Source organism: Sarcophilus harrisii, chromosome 4 (assembly GCF_902635505.1).
Source record: "Sarcophilus harrisii chromosome 4, mSarHar1.11, whole genome shotgun sequence".
In the NCBI taxonomy this organism is placed as follows: Eukaryota; Metazoa; Chordata; class Mammalia; order Dasyuromorphia; family Dasyuridae; genus Sarcophilus; species Sarcophilus harrisii.
In genome coordinates, this window is record NC_045429.1 from 456,875,730 (window position 1) to 456,896,618 (window position 20,889).

General features: G+C 57.1%; 1 protein-coding gene across 1 annotated transcript in view; it reads left to right on the forward strand.

Annotated features, from left to right (window-relative positions):
* DGKD (diacylglycerol kinase delta) overlaps window positions 1-20,889 on the forward strand; it is a 47,916-nt gene that overhangs the window by 16,964 nt on the left and 10,063 nt on the right. The window contains 15 exon segments of the mRNA XM_031968771.1: window positions 11,163-11,267; window positions 11,421-11,522; window positions 12,254-12,343; window positions 12,469-12,517; window positions 12,520-12,575; window positions 13,695-13,797; window positions 14,444-14,606; window positions 16,070-16,178; window positions 17,007-17,146; window positions 17,418-17,502; window positions 17,742-17,836; window positions 17,943-18,042; window positions 18,203-18,461; window positions 18,977-19,138; window positions 19,756-19,884. Of these exon segments, the coding sequence (XP_031824631.1) occupies window positions 11,163-11,267; window positions 11,421-11,522; window positions 12,254-12,343; window positions 12,469-12,517; window positions 12,520-12,575; window positions 13,695-13,797; window positions 14,444-14,606; window positions 16,070-16,178; window positions 17,007-17,146; window positions 17,418-17,502; window positions 17,742-17,836; window positions 17,943-18,042; window positions 18,203-18,461; window positions 18,977-19,138; window positions 19,756-19,884 (1,747 nt within the window).

A 20,889-nucleotide genomic window follows, 5' to 3' on the forward strand; every position in this document is an offset into this window, starting at 1 on the left:
CATCATGTCTCCTAGTTCTTCATTTCACTTTCTATCAGTTCACGCAAGTCTTTCCGAGTTTTTCTGCTCATCATTTCTTATGGCACAGTAATATCCCACTGCAATCATATAGCACATGTTCAGCCATTCCCCAATTGATGGGCATCCCCTCAGTTTCCAATATTTTGCCGCTACAAAGAGAAGTGCTAAAATATTTTTGTACAAATAGGTCCTTTCCCACCCTCATCCCTTTTAACTTCTTTGTGTTTTGGTCCCATCAGAGGTATTACCAGATCAAAGAGTATGTGCAGTTTTATAGCCCTTAGGGCCTAGTTTCAAATTGCTCTCCAGAATGTTTGGATCAGTTCACAGTTCCACCAGCAGTACATGTGTTCCAGTGTTTTCTCATCCCCTTCAACATTTATTATTTTCCTTTTCTGTCATATAAGTTAATCTGGTAGGTGTGAGGTGGCACCTCAGAGTTCTTTTAATTTGTATTTCTCTTATCAATAGTGAGTTAGGGCATTTTTTCATGACTAGATAGCTTCAATATCTTCTGAAAACTGCCTGTTCAGATCCTTTGATTTTTATCAATTAGGAATGACTTGTGTTCTTATAAATTCAATTCAGTTCTCTGTGTATTTGAGAAAGGAGAGCTTTATCAAAGAAACTTGTTATAAAAAAGTATTTTGCATCTTTTTCTTTTCCTTTTAATCTTGGTTGCATTAGTTTTGTTTGTATAAAACCTTTTAAATTGAATAAAATGGAAATTATCCATTTTATATCTCATCACACTACCCCTTATTTTGTCATATGTTCCTCATTTCTCCATAGATCTGGCAGGTAAGCTATTCTTTGCTCATCTAATTTGCTTATGGTATTACCCTTTATGTCTAAATCTTTTTTTTTTTTTTTTTTTTTTTATTTAATAGCCTTTTATTTACAGGATATATACATGGGTAACTTTACAGCATTAACAATTGCCAAACCTCTTGTTCCAATTTTTCACCTCTTACTCCCCCTACCCCCTCCCCTAAATGACAGGATGACCAGTAGATGTTAGATATATTAAAATATAACTTAGATACACAATAAGTATACATGTATGTCTAAATCTTGTACTTCTTTTTACCTTATTTTGGTATAAGATATGAGAGATGTTGGTTTATACCTAGTTCATACCCTACTGTTTTTCAGTTTTTCCAGAAGTTTTCGTCAGACAATAAGTTTTTGTCCCAAAAGTTTAGATTCTGGGATTTATCAAACACTACATTATTATGGTCATTTACTATTATGACGTGTACTTAATCTATTCCACTGAATTACAACTCTGTTTCTTAGTACCAGATGGTTTTCAGCATTACTACTTTATAATAGAGTTTGAGATCTGATACCATGGGACCACCTTCCTTCAGATTTTTTCCCCATTAATTCCTTTGATATTCTTGACCTTTTGTTCTTCTAGATAAATTTTGTAATTATTTTTTCTAACTCTGTAAAATAATTTTTGGTTGGTTGGTTGGTATGGTACCGAATGAGTACACTGATTTAGTTAGAATTGTCATCTTTATTATTGTCGATAGTTTTCCAGTTGTTTAGCTATGATTTTATTTGTGTGAAAAGTATTTTGTAATTATTTTCAGAGTTGCTGGGTTTGTCTTGGCAGGTAGATTCTTAGGTATGTTATATTGTGGACAGTTATTTTAAGTGGAATTTCATTTTCTGTCTCGTTGCTGGACTTTATTGGTAATATTTAGAAATACTAATGATATTTATAGGTGGCTTTATTTTTTATCCTGCCATTTTGTTGATTATTTCAACTAGTTTTTAGTTTATTTTTTAAGATTCTCAAAGTACACTATCATACCATTGGCAAAGAGTGATAGTTTTGTTTCCTTGTTGCCTAATTCCTTCAATTTCTTTTTCTTTTTTTATTGTTATAACTTACATTTCTAATATAACATTAAATAATAGTGGTGATAATGGGCATCCTTGCTTTACTGTTGATCTTATTGGAAAGGTTTTTAGCTTAGCCCTATTATAAATAGTGCTTACGATGATTTTTAGGTCAGGGATGGGGAATCTTTTTTCTTCCAAGGCCCATTTGGGCATTTATAATATCATTTGTGAGCCATACAAAATTATTAACTTATAGAACTCAAGCAGTGGCAGGTTGTGGTACCTAGCTTTCCAGCTCATCATTACCTGCAATTGATTATGCAATTTCATAGGCCTTTTATGGTTAAAGGTTCCCCATCCCTGTTTTAGATTGATGCTACTTCTCATTGAAAAAAAAAAAAAGCGCCTATGTTCTCTAATTATTATTAATAATGTTCTCTCATTATTATTAAAATGAGCGTTGTATTTTGTCAAACCATTTTTATGTCATAAAAGGAATGTGGTAGGACTCCTTCGCCTGTTTTTCCAAATGGTTTATATGGTGTTGGGATGAATTGTTCTTTAAATGTTTGGTAGAATTCACCATGTGAGTTTGGCTCTGAGCATTCTTTCTTAGGAAATTCATTGATGGCTTGTTCAATTTCTTTTCCTAAGATGGAGGTTATTTAAATATTATGTTTCCTCATCTCATCTGTTAGTCTGGGAAATTTATATTTTTGTAAATATTCATCCATTTCTTTTAGATTGTCAGATTTCTTGACATACAGTTGGGCAAAGTAGCTCATTATTGCTTTGAATTTCTTCATTGGTGGTAAATTTACCCTTTTCATTTTTGATGTTAATTTGTTTTTTCTTTTAAAAAAAATAAATTAACCAATGGTTTATCTATTTTATTTTTTTCTTTCATAAATTCAATTTTTAATTTTACTTATTAGTTAAATGGTTTTCTTTTAATTTTATTAGTCTCCCCTTTGATTTTCAGGATTTCCAATTTGTTGCTTAATTGGGAGGGTTAATTTGTTCTTTTCCCAGTTTTTTTCTCATTGTATGTCCAATTCATTGAGCTGTTTTCTCTTTTTTTTATTGATGCACACCTTTAGAGATAGAAAATTTCCCATAAGTACTTCTTTGGCTGTACTCTATAGATTTTGGTACATTGTCATTTTCTTTAATAAAATTATTGATTGTTTCTAGAACTTGTGCTATAATTATTTGATTTCTAGTTCATTTTTAATCTATCTTTAAATGTAGTTTTATTGCATCATGATCTGAAAAGGATACATTTAATATTTTCGATTTGATTGTGAGGTTTTTATGCACTAATACATTGTCATTTTTTGTGTAGATACAATGTACTGCTGAGAAAAAGATAGATTCCTGTCCACCCCCATTCAGTTTTCTGCAGAGGTCTGTCATATCTAACGATACTAAAATTCTATTCGTCTCCTCAATTTCTTGCTTATTCTGAGTTAGATTTATCTCTTTCTGAGAGGAAAGTCGAAGTTCCCCACTAGTACAGTTTTATTGTCCTGTAACAACTATTTTTCTTCTTTAGAAATTTTGATGTTATGCCATTTGGTGCATATATATTTATTATTGATATTACTTCATTGTCTGTGGTACCTTATCTCTTACTTAGACTTATTTTGGGGGGCACCTAGGTGACGCAGTGGATACAGCACCAGGACCTAAGTTCAAATGTGGTCTCAGACACTTAACACTTTCCAGCTGTGTGACCCTGGGCAAGTCACTTAACCTCAACTGCCTCAGGAAAAAATATATTTTTGCTTTTGCTTTGTCTGAGATGAAGAATGCTACCTCTGATTTTTTTTTTTTACTTCAACTGAAGCATTACTATATCTATGCTTCAAATGTGATTCTTATTGCAAACAATATATTATAGAATTATGGTTTACAATCCACCATCTGCTTCTGTTTTATGGAAGAGTTCATCCCATTCATATTCACAGTTAAGATTACTGTGATTTCCCTCCCTGTTTTTGCTTCTCTTTACTGATGGTTTTTCTCTGTCTTTCTCCATGTCTGTCTGTCTGTCTGTCTGTCTGTCTCTCTCTCTCTCTCTCTCCCCTCTCCACTGTATCCCCTCCATTTTTGCTTCCTTCCCCTCCTTCTTCCACATATGACAAGATCGATTTCTCTACCCAACTGGATGTGTGTGTTATTCCCTCTTTGAGTCAAATTCAATGAGAATAAGGTTCAAGCCGTGCTAAGCCCTCTCCCTTACTTCCCTCCCCTGTAACAGATCTTCCGTCTCTCTTCATGCACAATAATTGACCCCCTTCTGACTCTCTCTTCTCCCAGGGCAACCCTCTTTCTTGCCTCTTTTTATATCATCACATTAAATTCAACCTAACCCCTTGCCCTCTCTAGATGTATACTCCTAAATCCCCTTGATAGCAATAGAGTTGTTAAGAGTTACAAGTATCATCTTTCCTTGAAGGAGTGTAAGCAGTTTCACCTTATTAAATAAATAACACATGTTTTCTCTTTCCTCTTTACCTTTTATGCTTCTCTTGAGTTTTGCATTTGAAAATTGAATTTTCTAATTAGCTCTGGTCTTTTCATCAAGAATGTTTAAAAGTCCTGTGTCTAAAAGACTATGCTCAGTTTTGCTGGGTAGGTGATTCTTGGTTGTAATCCAGGCTCCTTTGCTTTCCAGTGTTATGTTCCAAGCCATCAGATCTTTTAATGTAGAAGCTACTAAATCCTGTATAATCCCAACTTTGGTTCCTCGATATTTGAATTGTTTCTTTCTGACCATTTGCAATATTTTCTCTTTTACATAAGAGTTCTGGAATTTGGCTAAAATATTCCTGGGAATTTTCATTTTACGATGTCTTTTAGGAGGTGATGGGTAGCTTCTTTCAGTTACTATTTTGCCTTCTGTTCCTAGGTATCAGAGTTTTCCTTGATAATTCTTTGAAAAATGTTGTCTAGGCTTCCAGGTAATCTATAATTCTTCAGTTATCTTTCCTGGATTTGTTTTCCATATCGATTGTTTTTCCAATGTCAAATTTCATATTTTCTTCTTTTTTTTTATTCTTTTGATTTTGTCCGATTCCTCATTAGCTTTCACTTGCCCAGTTCTAATTTCTAAGGAATTATTTTCTCCAGTGAGCTTTTGTACCTTTTCCATTTGGCCAATTCAATCATTTTTGTGCCCTTTTTTTTTTTTTTTTTTTTTTTTTTTTTTGTGCTTCCTTTACCAAGCTATTGATTCTTTTTTATGATTCTTTTGCATAACTTTCATTTAATTTCCCGGTTTTTCTTCTCTCTTATTTGATTTTTAAAGTCCTTTTTGAGCTCTTCTAAGGATTTGTTTGGACCTGAGACCAATTCGTGTTTTTCTTTGAGTCACTGCTTTCCTCCTTTGAGCTGGTGTTTTGATCTTCCCTGTTGCCATAGCAGCTTTCTGTGATCGGGGCTCTGGGTTTGTTTTGGGTTTTGTTTGTTTTCCATCCTATTTCATAACTTTCCAAGTTGGGCTCTGCTTCTGGGACGCAGGGCCGCTGTCGCAGGCTCCTTGGGCCCCAGACCCGAGGCTCCTGGCCTGCCATGCTGGGGCCTGGGGGCCTGGTTGCTGACTTGTGCTGGGGCTGGGGCCTTCACTGGTCTTCCCAGACACTCCCCGTGCTGGGTTGTGCTTCCCTTCTTTCTGGGTGAAACAGACCCTGGAGCCCTTCCAAATTGTTTGGATCAGAATGGTCTCACCCGGTCCTTTTGGGGGTTCTGCTGTTCCCAGATTTGCCCTGAGGTGTGACTCGGAGCCTCCTCCTCGGCCCCTCCCCCTTCTTCCTTCGGCTCCTGGATCACCTCCTTTGGGGTCCCTGCCTCTGTGGGGCCAGTTCCTACCGATTCTGCTCTGGGGTACGATCAGTGTGGCCCCCAGAGCACAGCTCAGAAGGGCAGGACGCTGAAATTGGGGCTGCAGCGGCTGGGCAGGTAGCATGGTGCTCTGTGGTCTGCAGAGTGCACTTTCAGGAAAAGTCTGTGAACTGTCATTTCCAATTTTACAGTTGAAAACCTTGAGGCTCCGGGAACTACATGTAAACGTGCCCGGGCCCAGTGCCCAGGATGAGGATCTGATCCTTAGTGACCTTCTCTCTTTGGCCCCAGCCCTCTTCCCTCCCAGCGGGGCCCATCTCTCCTCAGGAGTGTCAGCTGGGCAGCAGCTTGTGAGGCTGCGGGTGGGGGTGGGGTGGGGGGAGGGCTGGAAGGGCCCCAAGGAGACAGTGAGTCCAGGAGCTCGAATGTGGCCTCGGGCTCGCCCCGGGCAAGTCCCTCTCCTGTCGGGCTCCGTGTCCTCCAGCCTGGCAGCTGCCAGGAGTGGCGAGGGCTACATTTGTGAAGGCCTTAGCCAAGGCCCGGCACAGAGGCGGCATCCCGGATTTCTTCTTCCCTTTTCTTGCACCTGTCCCACTCGGGCAGGCTGGGGCTGGGAGAGCTGACGTAGAGAAACCAGGGCCAGGCCCCTTCTGCCAGCTGGGATCCCAAAGGAAGGGGAGAGGGATGGTGTGGGCGCAGCGCCATGGCCTGGCACTGGGAGGCTGGGGCTTCCCAGGGTTCTCAGCCTGCCAGAGCTGGGCCGGACACAGGGGCCTCTGTCAGTGGTCCTCGGGAGGCGAAAGTGGAAGACCATCGAGGGGTCACGGACAGACAGTCGCCTCAGGGAGGTTGGTGTTAACTTGGTGCTAATGTGTGTGTGAGAGAGTGCGTTCTTCCCTCTTTGAAACCGGTCCCATGAGAATGGGGCTCAAGCATTGCCCGCCCCCAAAGTAGACCACCCTCCATGCTTTCGCAGACACGGGCCGTCCTGTTCCTTATGAGAGTTCTATTTTTCTTTACTTTTCTCCTCAGAATTTGGGAACAGGTGGCAGGGGAGGGGCTGGGGAGTGGGAGGGCAGCCACGATTGTTGTGCAGGAGGGAGAGGTAGAGGCGAAGGAAGAAGGCTCCTCATTTATATGGCACCAACTGTATGCCAGGCCCTTAACTCTACAAATATGATTTCACTGGATCCTCACAACAGCCCTGGGGGCTCTTATTATCCTCATTTGATTGTTGGGGAAACTGAGGCTGACCACGCAGTGGGCCTTGCGCAAGGCCCGGTGCTCTCTGTGCTGTCAGCAGGAGCCACAGAGGTTTCCTTGTGATGGCTTGCCTTGACCGTGTGCCTCCAGGGCTCCCTGAAGGGATACCCCCCTCCCCCCCACTGTGTTCAGGCTCTGGCCTCCTCTCTCTTGGCCGCCTGCTTGGGTTCTGCTTGTTTTCCTTCCTGTTGACGTCGTTTTGGCGATCGTGGTGTCCGGCTTCTGCTGACTCTGCACCTGGCTTCTCCAGGGATTTCTCTGGGGGCTTCTTCGGGGTCTTTTCTGGGGGCTCCTCCAGGAGCTCCTCTGGGGGCTTCTGTTTCCTGGGGCTCAGGAACAGCCCTCGACCCCCCAGCCACAGTTGACTTGAGCCTCCCGTGTGCACCTCATCCACAGCAGGCACTGTCCTCCTGGGGAGGCCGCCTATGGCCATGCTCCAGATTGGGCGGGAAAGGGGGCTTTGGGGGCGGCCCCCACGTTCCCTTGGAGATGGCCGGCAGTCAGCCTCCCCCGGCAGGTGGATGTTCGCTTCCTGACAGGCTGGTGTCTGCGTCCTCCGCTGTGGGCCTGATTCTGACCGGCTCTTGGCCGAAGGATGTAAACAGGATGCTGAATGTTTAAACTCGGATTTAATTGTGGGAAAACGGAACCAACGGTGGCAGACCCGGCCAGGTGGGGGGGGGGGGAGCGGATGCAGGAGGGGGCTGCTCCCACCCCGGAGGGACACGAGCTGCTGGCGGCCCAGTTCCTCTGTTAGAGGATGAGCAGCTTTGGCTCCTTAGCCAGAGAGGATGTCCAAGAATGGGCCTTGGACCAACGGGCCCAGGAATAATGGGCCCGGGAATAACCGGCCTGGGAATAACAGGCCTGGGACTAACAAGCCCAGGAATAACGAGCCCGGGATTGGTGTCCTCCACTTACAGCTTCCGCGCCTGGCCTCCTCCGCCAGCTCATGCCCACGCTCTGGGAGCATCCTCTGGGTGCCCGGCCTGGGTCCTCCCCCCCTTTTACTTGCCGACCTCCCAGCTCCCCTGAGGGCCCGGATTCGGCCTTTGGGCCAAGCGCCAGCTACCTTGTTGCTCCCAGAGGCCGCCCTGGCCGGGAGCCCCTTTCCCAGGCGTGCAGCCCTGGCTCCGTCCTTTGTAAATGGAGGAGGGTGTGAGGGAGGCCCCAGGGTCTCTTCCCTCCTCCGTGTGCGATCCGTGCCCCCAAAGTCCGGCTCTCACCTGGCACCCCCTGCCACTGATGTAGCAGACCTGGAAGTTTCCCCGTTTGGCGTTTCAAGCTTTTGGCTCCTTGGGCCTCCAGTCCACCTGTCACCTCTGCCCTGGCCAGGGGTCCCCAAGTGGGCAGAGCCCCCCCTTCCTCCTGTTTGGACTCCCTGGCTTCCTTCCTGCGTGAGTCTGCTCTGGGGCTGCCTCCCACAGGGTCCATTTTGGGGGGCACCTGGGCATGCTCTTCCCCAGTGGGGTGGAAGCTGCCCTGCACAGACCCAGGCCGTTTTCCTCTCTCTATCCCTGGCACAGTGACTGGTATACAGGAGGCGTGTAATAAAGGTTTGTGCCCGACTGGTTCAGGATCTCAGGGAAGTTCTTTCAAGGGAACCTTTGAGCCGTGAGAGGGCGTCCCGGGAGCCGTAGGAGCATCAGCAGATTGGCGCTGGGAGGGTGACCGGGCACGGGCACACGGTCACTCACAGGCCTTGGGGGCCACAGGGTAGAATTTGTGAAGGAAGATGACCAGGGCAGTCGATCCAGGAAGGAAGCTGCCAGCAAGGGGCTTTTACACCAACCACAACTGGTCTGGGAGGTCAGAGCCAGCCGGGTTGCTTTATGCCTGGCATCGGGAAGCTGGCTGCCGGCCCAGCTGAGAGGAGCTCCAGGTGGCTAGGGCATGTTCAGCGGGGGGCCCGGCTCTCTCCAGGGATCCTTAAGGCCCTGGAAACAGGCATCGAGCTTGTGGCCTCTTGGGGGAGAGGCTGGAGAGGCCCCTCGACCAGGTCCAAGCCCATGCCGGGTGCAGCTGGATGGGCAGAGAAGGCCATGGAGTATAAGTGAAAAACAGGGGACTCTGGAGCCATAACCAGAGCCTGCTGTGGGGGTTGGGAGGGAGGAACACTGATGTGCCCAGGGTCCAGTTTCAGGCTGGGGGAAGGGGAAGGACACCGTGCCCGCAGCCCCTGGAGAGGGGCGGCCCAGTGGGTGGTATGGGGCCTGCCGTGCCCAGTGTGGCTTTTCAGCAGAACTTTTTCTTTTATACTCACGAGCTGCAAGAGGCAGCCGCACACGGGCCCTTATCCACCAACCATCCCGGTGATCCAGGGGTGGGCATCCGGGGTGGGCCCCTCTCATTTTTATTGATCAGTAGTAGCTTCTTTCCTGCAGCCCGCGACTCCATAAGTTTCAGTTCTTTGGAGGCCCGAGCCAGGGAGGGCCCCCTGCTGGGAGTGGCATCCTGGTCACGGGCTCCGCTATGAAGGCCTCGGGCCTACTCTCCCACTCTCCCTCTAGTGCCCAGCTCAGATGCCCCCTTCCATGGGAAGCCCCCCCGGTTCCTGAGCCAAGGACTCGTGGGGCACAGGGATAGACTGAGTCTCACTGACCCTGACTCCCCCCACAGAGTGCTGCAGGGCCCAGAGCAGCAGCCCAGATCCAGCCTCAGACCCCCAGCAGCTGCCTCAGTTTTCTCATCTGTAAAATAGGGGACAGTGATGGCCTCTCCCTCCCGAGCTGTGAGGCTGCTTGTGAAGTGCTTGGCACAGAGCCTGGCACGTGGCTCCCTCCTCAGCTCCTCTCCCATTGTCTCTGGTGTCACAGCATGGGGGCGCCCAGGCCCCCAGAGCTCCGGCCCCGAGGCGGGGTTGGCAGCCAGAAGGCTCCGGGCGCCCCCAGGTGGGACCTGGCGGGCACCGGCAGGAGCAGGCTCCTCGCATCTGGACATGGGCACGTTTGTGTGAAAAGCAGAAAAGCTCGAAGCCGCCCCAGTGTGGAAGCCGGGCAGGGGAGCCGGGCCGAGCCTTCGGTGCCCGGAGCCCGCAGGGCCCTGGCGCGGGGACGGGCCAGGGGTGGAGAAGAGGGCGCTGAGCGGGGCAGCTTCTGTCGTGGGCCCCGGGAAAGTCTGCCTTCTTTGGGCCGGTTTGGTCTAAGTTGAGAAGTCGGTTGTGAGGGCAGAAAGCAGGAAACCTCGTGTTTCTTTGCCAGTTGGTGATAAACAGGAAAAGGAAGGAGCTCAGGGGAAGATGGCACACGGCTCGAAGGGGCCGGGGCTTACTGTGTCTGAAAAGGTCCCCCGTTGGTGGCCAGATCAGGGGCTTCAAGGGGAACGGGTGGCAGGGCTGCCTCCGCCAGAGCGCGGGGACCCCGCGGGGCCGAACAGACCAGAAGTCCCTCGGTTCACTGACTGTTTCAGGGGATCGGGCGGTTTTCCACCTTCACAGGTGGGGGGGACAGATAGCGGGGGTGGGGGGGAAGGGGGGGCAGGAGCATTGCTCTGGCCCATCAATTTCTCTGCAAATGTCCTCCTCCCCCCCACTGGCGGGTCTGCACGTGGAGCCCGAGGAGCCAGGGAACCTCGGAGTGACCCTGAGGGACCATTTGTCCAGCGGGGAGATGCAGCTCTGGCCCCGCCCACTCGGCTCCTGAGCCTCTGTCTGCCTCAGAGTCTCCCCCACCCCCCAAGACTTGCCGCGAGCATCCGATGAGGTCACGGTGGCTTTGCGCACAGCAGGACTTGAGAGGAGTGGGTGTTGTTGGCCCGGGAGTCCGACCCCCCCCCCCGCCATTTTCTATAAAAGAAGGGGCTTTAGCGGGGGTCCTTGAGGCCTTGTGGCCAGAGCCAAGGGCAGGCGGGGGCCTGGGACTGCGCCCGGCACGGACTGGCTCAATGAGGGGCTCCGAGGCGCAGAGGCGGCTCTCCTGCTGGGTGGGGAGGCCCCGCCCCTTTCTGGGTGTTACTTGCATGTTGGGGCCTCTCTGTGGTGCTGGAGGGTCCGCCCCCTCCTCCAGCCCCCCCTTACAGAGCACACAGTAGGTGCTCATTAACTGCGCGGCTGCCAGAACCTGCAAGAGAACGTCCGACCTGGGGAAAAACTTCCAGGTGCGAAGCTCGCGGTCCAGGTCGCCCCGCCTCCTGCCCCAGCGGCTCCCTCGGTGCTGACCGGACCCCTCTCCCCGCAGGTGATCACTCCGTGCCGCAAGCTCATCCTGTGCGCCGACAACAGGAAGGAGATGGAGGACTGGATCGCCGCCCTGAAGACCGTGCAGAACCGAGAGCACTTTGAGGTGGGGACCTCCCGGGCCGGCTCCGAAGTGGGGGGGGGGCTTCCTCGGGAGGGCGGGGAGGAGGAGGGGCCCCCTCCTCGGCCGCCCCGCCCCAGGGGCTTCTCCTCCCCCAGACCCCCCCCCCCCCAGTGACCACCTTCCTCTCCCCTGCAGTCCACCCAGTACAGCATGGACCACTTCTCGGGCATGCACAACTGGTCGCTTCTTCCCAGGGCCCCCTACTGCCGGTGCCGGGGGCGCGGGGGCCGTCCCCAGGTTCCCGGGGGTGCGGCCGGGAGAGGGCGGGGCCGGGGAGAGGGCGGGGCCGAGGAGAGGGCGGGGCCAGGGAGGCACCTGAGGAGAGGGAGGGGCCGGGAGAGGGCGGGGCCGGGAGGGCCCCCGGAGAGGGAGGGGCCAGGGCCCCCTGGAGGGGAGGGGCGGGGGCGCCCACGGAGAGGGAGGGGCCGGGGGAGGAGAGGGAGGGGAGGGGCCGGGGGCCCAGGAGGGGAGGGGCCGGGGAGGCACCTGAGGAGAGGGAGGGGCCGGGGAGGCGCCCCATGGAGAGGGAGGGGCCGGGGTGGGGCCGAGGAGAGGGAGGGGCCAGGGGGGTCATCAGCCTAGTCCTCCCGCAGGATCTCCCCGTTCCCCCATCAGCCCCGGCAGGGAGGAGCAGCCCCTGCCCTCAGGCCCCTTGGGCTGAGAGGGGGCTGGGCTGGCCTAGGACCCCTCCCCCCACCTCAGGGCGGGCAGCTCTGCCCCACGCACACTTGGCTGCCCCCTAAGGGACGACGTGGTCGGCTGCTCAGAGAGAGAAGGGTGGGGGTCAGACAGTGCTGGGCACCCGGAGCTGGCCAAGGCCTCCCCCCGGCCCTCAGACCCCCTCCTGGGCCTGTTCCTGGGCGTAGGAGCCTCGGACCCCTCCCAGGCCTGGGGCCCTTCCTCCTTCCGCAAGCAGAGCCCCCGCCAGGGGGCCCGGCGGCCCTCCCCTCCCCTCCCCCCACCCCCAGTGGCAAAGTTGCCCCAACGCTCCCGGGCCACCAACAACTGGTGGGCCCAACGCTTCTATCGGGAAGGACATCCGGGAGGACGAGGACGGGGTAGGAGCCAGGGCCGGGGGGATGGGGGTCCGCAGCCACACGGGGGGGGAGGGGAGGAGGGGGGAGGGGGAGGCGGCTCCTCCCGCTGGGGCCCCAGGGCAGCGCCTCTGCCTCCGCTTGCGCAGATCTCCATGCCCCACCAGTGGCTGGAAGGAAACCTCCCGGTGGCGGCACGGTGGCGAGAAGCGGCGGCAGGCGGGCCAGGACTGGGCGCCTCTGGTGCAAGGCCATGGTGAGCCCCGAGGGGGTGGGGCGGGGGCGGGGCCGGGAGGAGTGTTCCCCCCCCCACCTGCTGCTGCTGAGAGCCCTTGTGGCCCCCGTCTGTGCTCCCCCGTCTGTGCTCCCCCGTTTGTGGCCCCCTGTCTGTGCTCCCCCATCTGTGCTCCCCCGTTTGTGGCCCCCCATCTGTGCTCCCCCTGTCTGTGCTCCCCTGTCTGTGCTCCCCCGTTTGTGGCCCCCTGTCTGTGCTCCCCCCGTCTGTGCTCCCCGTCCCCAAGGCCTTTCCCTCTCCCGGTGACACGATGGCCGCCCGGCTTCGGGTACCTGAGCCCGCCTCTTCACCCCTGCCTGCCTCAGTTTCCTCACCTGTATAACCCGCGGCTCAGGCGAGGTGGCCGTTGTAACAGGCCGGGGTCGCTCCCAGCGCACAGTAGGCCCTGTAGCAATGGTCTTCCCGCCCTCCCCCTTTGTTCTGACCATGCCGAGCTCTGCTCAGGTAGGGATGTCAAACGTGGCGGTCGCCGAAAGGGGTCTTGAGGCCATCGGGGTTCACCTCGTATCTTGCCGAGGAGGAAACTGAGGCAGGAGCCCTGGAGGGAAGCTGGGGCCCAGTGGCTCTGACCTTGGGGACTCCTGGGGCGCCCCATGCCCACGTCTGGCCCCCTTGTGTCTGGCCTGGCCGGGACCCGCAGCGTGGCCCGGGGCTGCCCCAGAGGGAGCCCGCCGTGGTCCCGGGAAGCTGGCAGGCCTCAAGTCAGGGCCCTCCCAGAAGGACAAAGGGAGGGGCCCTGGGGGCACTGAGGGAGGCGGGCGGGCGCAGCCAGGAAGGGCCTGGAGGAAGGGGGGGAGGGGCCGTGGGGCAGACGCTCATCGGCCATGTGACCCCGACCTGCCTCAGTGCCCCGAGATGGGGCTAATGGCAGCTCCCAGGCCGTGGGGAGGCCCAGAGGGGCTGATAAGCCTTAAGGCGCCACCTATGTGCCAGCTGCCGCGCCAGCTGTTATTGGCGACAAAGGAAGGGGCAGGGGGGGTCGGGGAGATTAGCAGTTCCTCCCCCCAGTGCAGAGGTTGGGGAGGCCTCCAGCGGCAGTGTTGGGGGAGGGGCGGCCGATCACCACCATTGTCCTTTCAGGTCCACACGTCATGCAAGGACTCGCTCCTGGCCAAGTGCCCCCTGGGCCTGTGCAAGGTGTCCGTCATCCCCCCGACCGCCCTGAACAGCATTGACTCGGGGTGCCGCAGCCCTGCCCCTGCCCCTTCCCACTGCCGGGTGGGCCCCAGAGGGGATGAGACCCAGAGACCCTCGGTGCCGCCCTGGGCCACACTCACCGGCAGCCGGCTCCACCTCTGGGGGCCCCACGGAGGCTCCCCGGCCACAGGGCCTGGGACCGGGGCCTGTTCGGTTGTGAGTTGGGGGGAGGCTGAGAGGAGGCCGTGAGCACTCAGAGCGGGGGCCCAGAGCCTCCGAGAGCGGGCGGGAGGAGAGAAGGGGACGGGGGCGCCAGCCCCAGAGAGACCCCCCGTGTTGGGAAAGCGGGAAAAGGCGCTCGGGCAGAAATGGGGCATGGGGCAGCAGCCCAGATGGAAGTGTCGGGGGTGGGGGCGTCAGAAGTGCACCTGGCAGGTCTGGGAGGAAGGGGGAGGGGAGGAGACCCCCAGAGGGAGGGACAGCCTCCCTCTTCCCAGCTTGGGCACAAACAACACAGGGCAGCTAAAATTAGGGGAAAGCAGGAAGAGGGGGCGGGGTCTTTGCCGGCTCCTGGCTGAACTCGGAGGGGTGCGAGGGGCCGTGTGGGCCCCAGAGCCCCTCCCCAAGGCCCGCCGGGCCCAGAGGTGCCCGCCCGCCCCGGGGCTCTGACCGGTTCTCCTCCTGTGCCCCAGGGTTCTGGAAAGCCACGTGCCCCCCGTCCTGCACCAGCCCCCTGCTGGTCTTTGTCAACTCCAAGAGCGGAGACAACCAGGGCGTGAAGTTCCTGCGCAGATTCAAGCAGCTGCTGAACCCGGCCCAGGTCTTCGACCTCATGAACGGAGGACCCCACCTGGGGTAGGGGCGGAACTGGGGGCGAGGGCGCGGCTCCCCCCACCCTCCTCGCTCTCCCCCTTCTCTCCCCCCTCTCTGTCCTTTCTCTCTCATTCCCTCCCTTCTTTCCTCCCCTTTGTCTTTCTTCTCCCTCCTGCTCCCCACTGGGAGGGTCTCAGTTGTCCTTGTTTGCCCACGGACGCAGATGTGGAAAGGGGAGCTCTGGGTCCTGCTCGTATGGACCCTCCCCAGGGGCTCCTCCAGGAGCACTCTGGCCCGGGTCCTCCGTCCTCCCTTTGTGGCTCCCTGTCCGGGCTGACACTCCTGGCCCCGAGGCGGGCTCTGTCTTCGTGGCCCTCGCTGCCTTATTTCCTCTCGGGCCTGAAGCCTGCTGGAAGGGGGGGGCCTTCGGAAGGTCCGAGACGATGATTCAAAGGAGCCTGGGCAGGGGATCGGGTCTGAAACGGCCGGTTCTTTCCCCGGGACTTGGCCGGCAGTAATGAAGGATTCCGTGCTGGGAGATGGGGCGTCTCCTGGAACTGGCCCCAGGTCTGATGGTGACCAAACCCGACACGCCCCCCAGGGGGCGTCGACCCCAAGGCCTGGTTTTTCTTTGCACGGGAAGTCACTGGGGCCACTGGGGCCATTGGTCTGCAGCTCTCTGCTCTGGCTCCTCCTTGCTCAGGTCTCAGCCCATATTTTGGGGCAAAACCCCTGCCCTTTTCCCCCAGATTGTGGTTTGGGGGGGGCACCATTGGAGTTGACTTCTTTTTTGAATGAACATTTCTTTATGAATCATGTTGGGGGAAAACCAGGAGAGGAAACAGACGGAGCACGGCGCGTGCTGGGTCACATTCTCTCGCCGCAGACGCCTTTGCCCACCCGAGTCCATAGGGGTTGCTTTGGGAGATGCTGGGGATTTTTGCCTCAGTTTACCCTTCCTGCAGGAAGGGCCCATTATGAGGGGTCTTCCCTGAGAACCGCCCAATGCCTAGGAGCCAGCCTGTGCTCTCAGAGGGGAGGTGGGGGGAGGGCGACAGTCACTCCCCCTGGTGTGGGCGCCAGCCCCACGTGGGCAGGAGAGCTGCATCCAGGGCCCTCAGGCCCATCCAGCTCTGCTTGTGACCTGGGCCATCGGCCCAAGTCCTCGGAGCCTCCCCCACGTCCTCCTCCGGCTGCCAAGGGAAGCCTGGGCCTGGGGAGCAAAGGGCATCGGGCCCTTAGGGAACAGCTGCCCAAGTCCTTGTGATAGGGACGCCTGCCTGGCAGCCGGGCATCGGAAAGGACCTTGAGATTGTCTCCGTGCTGGTCTCCCTAGAGAAGTGCCCCAGGGGCAGCCAGTGGGCACAGTGGGTGCCATGGGGCAGGGGGGCAGCCAGTGGGCAGAATGGGCTCTCAGCACCAGGGAGGGGAGCGGTGGGGATGACCAGCCCGTGCTTGTCCCTTGGGCCCCCCATAACGGAGGACTTCCTCCCCCCCCCCCCCAGACTGCGGTTATTCCAGAAGTTCGACACTTTCCGGATTCTGGTGTGCGGCGGGGACGGCAGCGTGGGATGGGTCCTGTCTGAGATCGACAGCCTCAACCTTCACAAGCAGGTGCGTTGGGAGGTCTCCCCCCGGGGGGCAGGCAGGGCCCCTGGATTTCTCCTGGGAGCGGGGTTACAACTCCCAGCCGAGCAGCTTTCTTGTCCCCCGTGCACCCCACTTTCTTGGGCCCTTAGAGACGCCGAGAGGGAAGCTCCCTGAAATGCCTTACGCCTGAACCCCGGGCTTGGCTGAGAAGGGGAGGGAGCCGCTGCCCCAGAAGAGCCAGAGCTTTGGGGAGGCTTCCCGGCCATGAGGGGCCAGGGGCCCGCCTGGCGAGACTCCGCAGCGCCACCTGGCGGTGGATGTTGAGAAGTGCGCTCTGCCCATCTCGGTCCCAGGGCCTTGGGCCTTGCCAGGGGCCAGTGGGTGGCAGGTGCACCCCCTGCTGGGCGTCCGTGAGCCTGAGACAGCGCAGGGCAAGCTCGGGGCCCCAGGCTCCGCCCCCCTGAGGATTAGGAGACTCGATGGCCCTCGTTCACTAAGCGCCAGCTGTGTGCTTGGTGGGGCCAGGGGGCAGATGGGAAGGATGAGGGGAGATGGGGCTGGCGCAGTCGTAGCCGGGCTCCGGGCCCAGACACAGCCCAAACACCCGGGGGTGGCTTTGGTGTGGGGGCCTCTGGGGTCAAACCCAGGGCTCTTTAGGCCGCCTCAGGTGGGCAGCAGGGTGGGTCTGGGAGGAGCCCCCAGAGGGGCCGCGCCATGGGCGGGAGTGGCTGGCGTGCAAGGGGGGACAGAGGGAGCCGCCCCCGCTCAGCTTCTCTGGGCCCTCGTGCCCCCTCCCACGTCCCGGTGGCAGCGGCTCCGCCCGGCATTTAACGCGGGTCTTGTTGGTGGCAGTGCCAGCTGGGAGTGCTGCCCCTCGGCACCGGGAACGACCTGGCCCGCGTGCTGGGCTGGGGCTCCGCCTGCGACGACGACACGCAGCTCCCCCAGATCCTGGAGAAGCTGGAGCGGGCCAGCACCAAGATGCTGGACCGGTGAGTGTGGGGGGAGGGGATTGTGTGGTTCTGGGGGGGCCTGTGCCCGCTCTGCTGAGGGCGCACTGCTGGGCAGACTGGGGGGTCTGGGGACCCCACCCCAAGGCTGCCAGCGCTGGGACTCGGTGCCAGGGAGAATGGGCAGGGGCGCCCCCTCCATCCGGAAACACCCCGGGGAGCCCTGGGGGGAGGGGCGCTGCTGGGCCTGGGGGCCCCTCTCCCAGAGTCCCTCTGGCTGGTCCACGGCTCACCGAGTCTCTGTGGGTCCCAGGTGGAGCATCATGGTGTATGAGACCAAACTCCCCCGACAGGCATCGTCCTCCACGGTGACAGAAGACTTCAGTGAGGACTCGGAGGTAGCAGCCCCACCCCCCTCCCCCAATCGCCATCTTGAGATGTCCCTCTCTCTGGGCCATCCCTCAGCTCCCTCTCTCCTCACAGAGGAGTCTCAGCCTTCAGTGGGGAGGAGTTGGGCTGGAGGACGGGGAGGCCAAGGAGGCTGCCTTGGCTGACCGAGGCCGGGGCTTCACCAGGGAGAGCGGCCCCAATGGTCCCCCGCCTGGGGGCCCGGCTCATCCTGTCCGTGCCTCCCCAGGTCCAGCAGATCCTCTTCTACGAAGACTCAGTGGCCGCACACCTGTCCAAAATCTTGACTTCGGACCAGCATTCTGTGGTCATCTCCTCCGCCAAGTACGTGCCTGAGCGCAGCCCCCGGAGGCTTCTGGGAGAGGGGCTTCTGGGCTGGGACTCGCCCACCTTCTCCCCCAGGCCCAGCCTCCCCTCCTCCTCTCCACAGGGTGCTCTGTGAGACCGTGAAGGACTTTGTGGCGCGGGTGGGGAAGGCCTACGAGAAAGCCCCCGAAAGTTCCGAGGAGTCTGAGGTCATGGCCAGGAAGGTGAGCGCAGAGAGGGGCACATGGGGGGGGGGGGCTCAGGCACGCGGCATGGGGCAGAGAGCACGGGCATGAGGAGGCTGGTGGCAGGGACACATGATGGAGGGCACATGAAGGCCAGCGTCCTCCGTGACCTCCCAGCCTCCCCATCACCTCCCCCCAGTGCTCTGTGCTCAAAGAGAAGCTGGACTCGCTCCTGAAGACGTTGAACGACGAGTCCCAGGCGTCCTCGTCGCTTCCCAACCCCCCTCCCACCATCGCGGAGGAGATGGAAGATGGCGACGGCTCTGGCGGCGTCTGTGCCTCCATCGCCTCAGCCTGCCCCACACGGCCCCAGATCTTCCGGCCTCGGGAGCAGCTCATGCTGAGAGCCAACAGCCTGAAGAAGGCGATCCGCCAGATCATAGAACATGCAGAAAAGGGTAGCCTGCCGCCCCCTGCCCGCCCTGGGGAAGCCAGGGGTAGGGAATGGGGGAGACCAGCCTGAGCGCTGGCATCACCTCAGCCATCTCCTCCCAGGGGGCTGAGGGCGCCCGAGCCCAGCCTCAGAGACGCCAGCGGCGACCATGGCAGCCACAGGGGTCATCCTGGGGGTCCCAAGGAAAGCACAAAGCGCCTTTTGGGGTCCATCCAGACATGCCCTCCGTGCGAGGGCAGCACAGCCCGGCCCCTGACCCGCCCTGGGAAGCCTCTCAAGATGCCAACCAGGGTTGGCAGAGTGAGGGCATTCCTCCTTGCCCCTTCTGTGCCCGCCACACCCAGACGGTGCTCGGCTCCCCAGGGAGCATCCCCCCGATCTGAGGATGAGGAATTGGGGGCTCAGTTGGGAAGCGGGGGTCCCCCAAGTGCAGGATCAGGCCCCGCCAGGGGACTCCCCAGCCAGGGGCGCTGTCCCAGCTCGGGCGCCAGGCTCACTCCAGCCCTGTTCCCTCCCTAGCTGTGGACGAGCAGAACGCCCAGACCCAGGAGCAGGAGGGGTTTCTGCTGGGGCTCCCCGCCGCCGAGGAAGGCAAGGGTCCCAAGGCAGAGGACAAGCCCTCCCCACAGACCCCTCCTGGCGGCAACGGCAGCATGTCCCGAGGGAGGAGCCAGCGCAAAGGTGCCTTGTCGGGGGGGGGGGGGCATGGCTGCCCTGGCACCCCAGGCTTTTGGGGCCAGGCCGCTGGCGTGGCCCCTGGGCCTTCCCAGGCCTCTGCACTGAGCCTGGATGGGGGGACCTGGAGCTTCCTTACACCTGCCACTGTGCTGGTGCTCTCCGACCTTCCCCAGCACCTCCCGGAGCCCCAGGGGCCCTCAGACACCTCCGTGTGTCCCCAGAGAGGCCAGAGGCCACACCTGCTCTCTGGAGCCCCACGGGGGTCGCTACCCTCGGCCCCAGCCTGGGCTCCCGGACCCTGTGCCCTTCCACACATGTGGGAGGCATCTCATCTGCCCACAGCTGGTCCTTGGGTCATGGGTGACTGTGGGTCTCCAAGGAGAGGAACGAAGGGCGGTCAGCAGGGGGCCTTCGCCCATCACAGGTGTGGAGGTCCTGGGCCTATCCCCGTGCCCGGAGCTCCTCAGGGAGTCCAGAGCGTCCCCGGGAGCCAAGAGCGGCTCCACTGGACCGGGGGAAAGAACGGCCTGAGCCCTGAAAGTCCTTGGGGTCCCCCCCTGGGCTCCTTCAGGGGGGAGTCCTGCAGCCTTTGAGCAGAGCCCTGGCTTTATTTCTTCCAGGGCCCAAATCCCCCTGTGAAAAGCTCATAAGCAAAGGAAGTTTGTCCCTGGGCAGCTCGGCGTCTCTTCCTCCCCAGACGGGAAACCGCGACAGCTTGCCCATGCTGAACACAAAGATCCTGTACCCAAGTGAGTGTGGTCTGGGGGCCGGGCTGGGGGGCGTGGGGAGGGGGGAGCTCACCAGCATGGTTCTGGCTGCCCACTGCTCGCCCGGGGCTCCGGGTCTGGGAAAGCCCTGCCCTTCTTGTGCCTGCCTTCTTGCCCCCGTCAAAGGGAAAGCCTTAGAATCACTTGCATGATGTGGGATACTAGACCGGGCTGCCCAGCTGGCACACGCCACCCTAGGAGCCAAGGAGGATGGCACTGGCTCAGAAGGAACACGGGATGTGCAGAGGCCCCCGATGTGCATGGGGAGCCCCGGCCCATTCGCACCAGAGCTTGGCTCTCACAGTGACGTCATCTTGTGCTCCTCGAGAACCAGCGAGGGGTTGGGGGATTACAGGCAGCGGGCTCTTCCCCTCCCCCCCAGTGCCGCTCTGGGTCTTTAAGCTTCGCAACAGCGCGATCCCAAGAGACCCGAAGTTGTGGCGGACGCAAGGGAGAGTGGCAAGGATGCCCTGAAAGTACCTGGAGACGACCTGCCTGTATCTGGGGGCTCTGGAGAATGTGGGCTGGGTATCGAGAGGGCTGCAGCAGGCAGCCCAGCAGCAGTGGTGCCCCCCGAATAGGAAGAGGAGTGAGAGGGAAAGATGGGAAGACCAGGAAGGTTGTGACTTCCATTGGCGGCACAGCAGAGCCAAGGAGCCTCCTAAAATCCCTGTTCTCACAAATTGTCTTTGAGGATTTAAATGGAAAAAATTTACCACCTCCCCCCTCAAAAGAATGGACTCTCCCCAGCACAGCACCCAGAAAACAGGACACTCAAGAAATCTTTGGGAAATTATGAGTATTTTTAAAAAGAAAGCTTTATGGGAACTATAAGGCTCACAGCTTTAGGCCTGGACATGCACTAGACATGCCGAGCATCCCTGTCTGTTTCAGTTCCGAGAGGTTGCCGGTCCCCCAGACTGAGAACGTCCTTAACATGGACCCGTCTGTCTCCGCGAACAGAGGCCACGTGGGCTGCGTCTCATG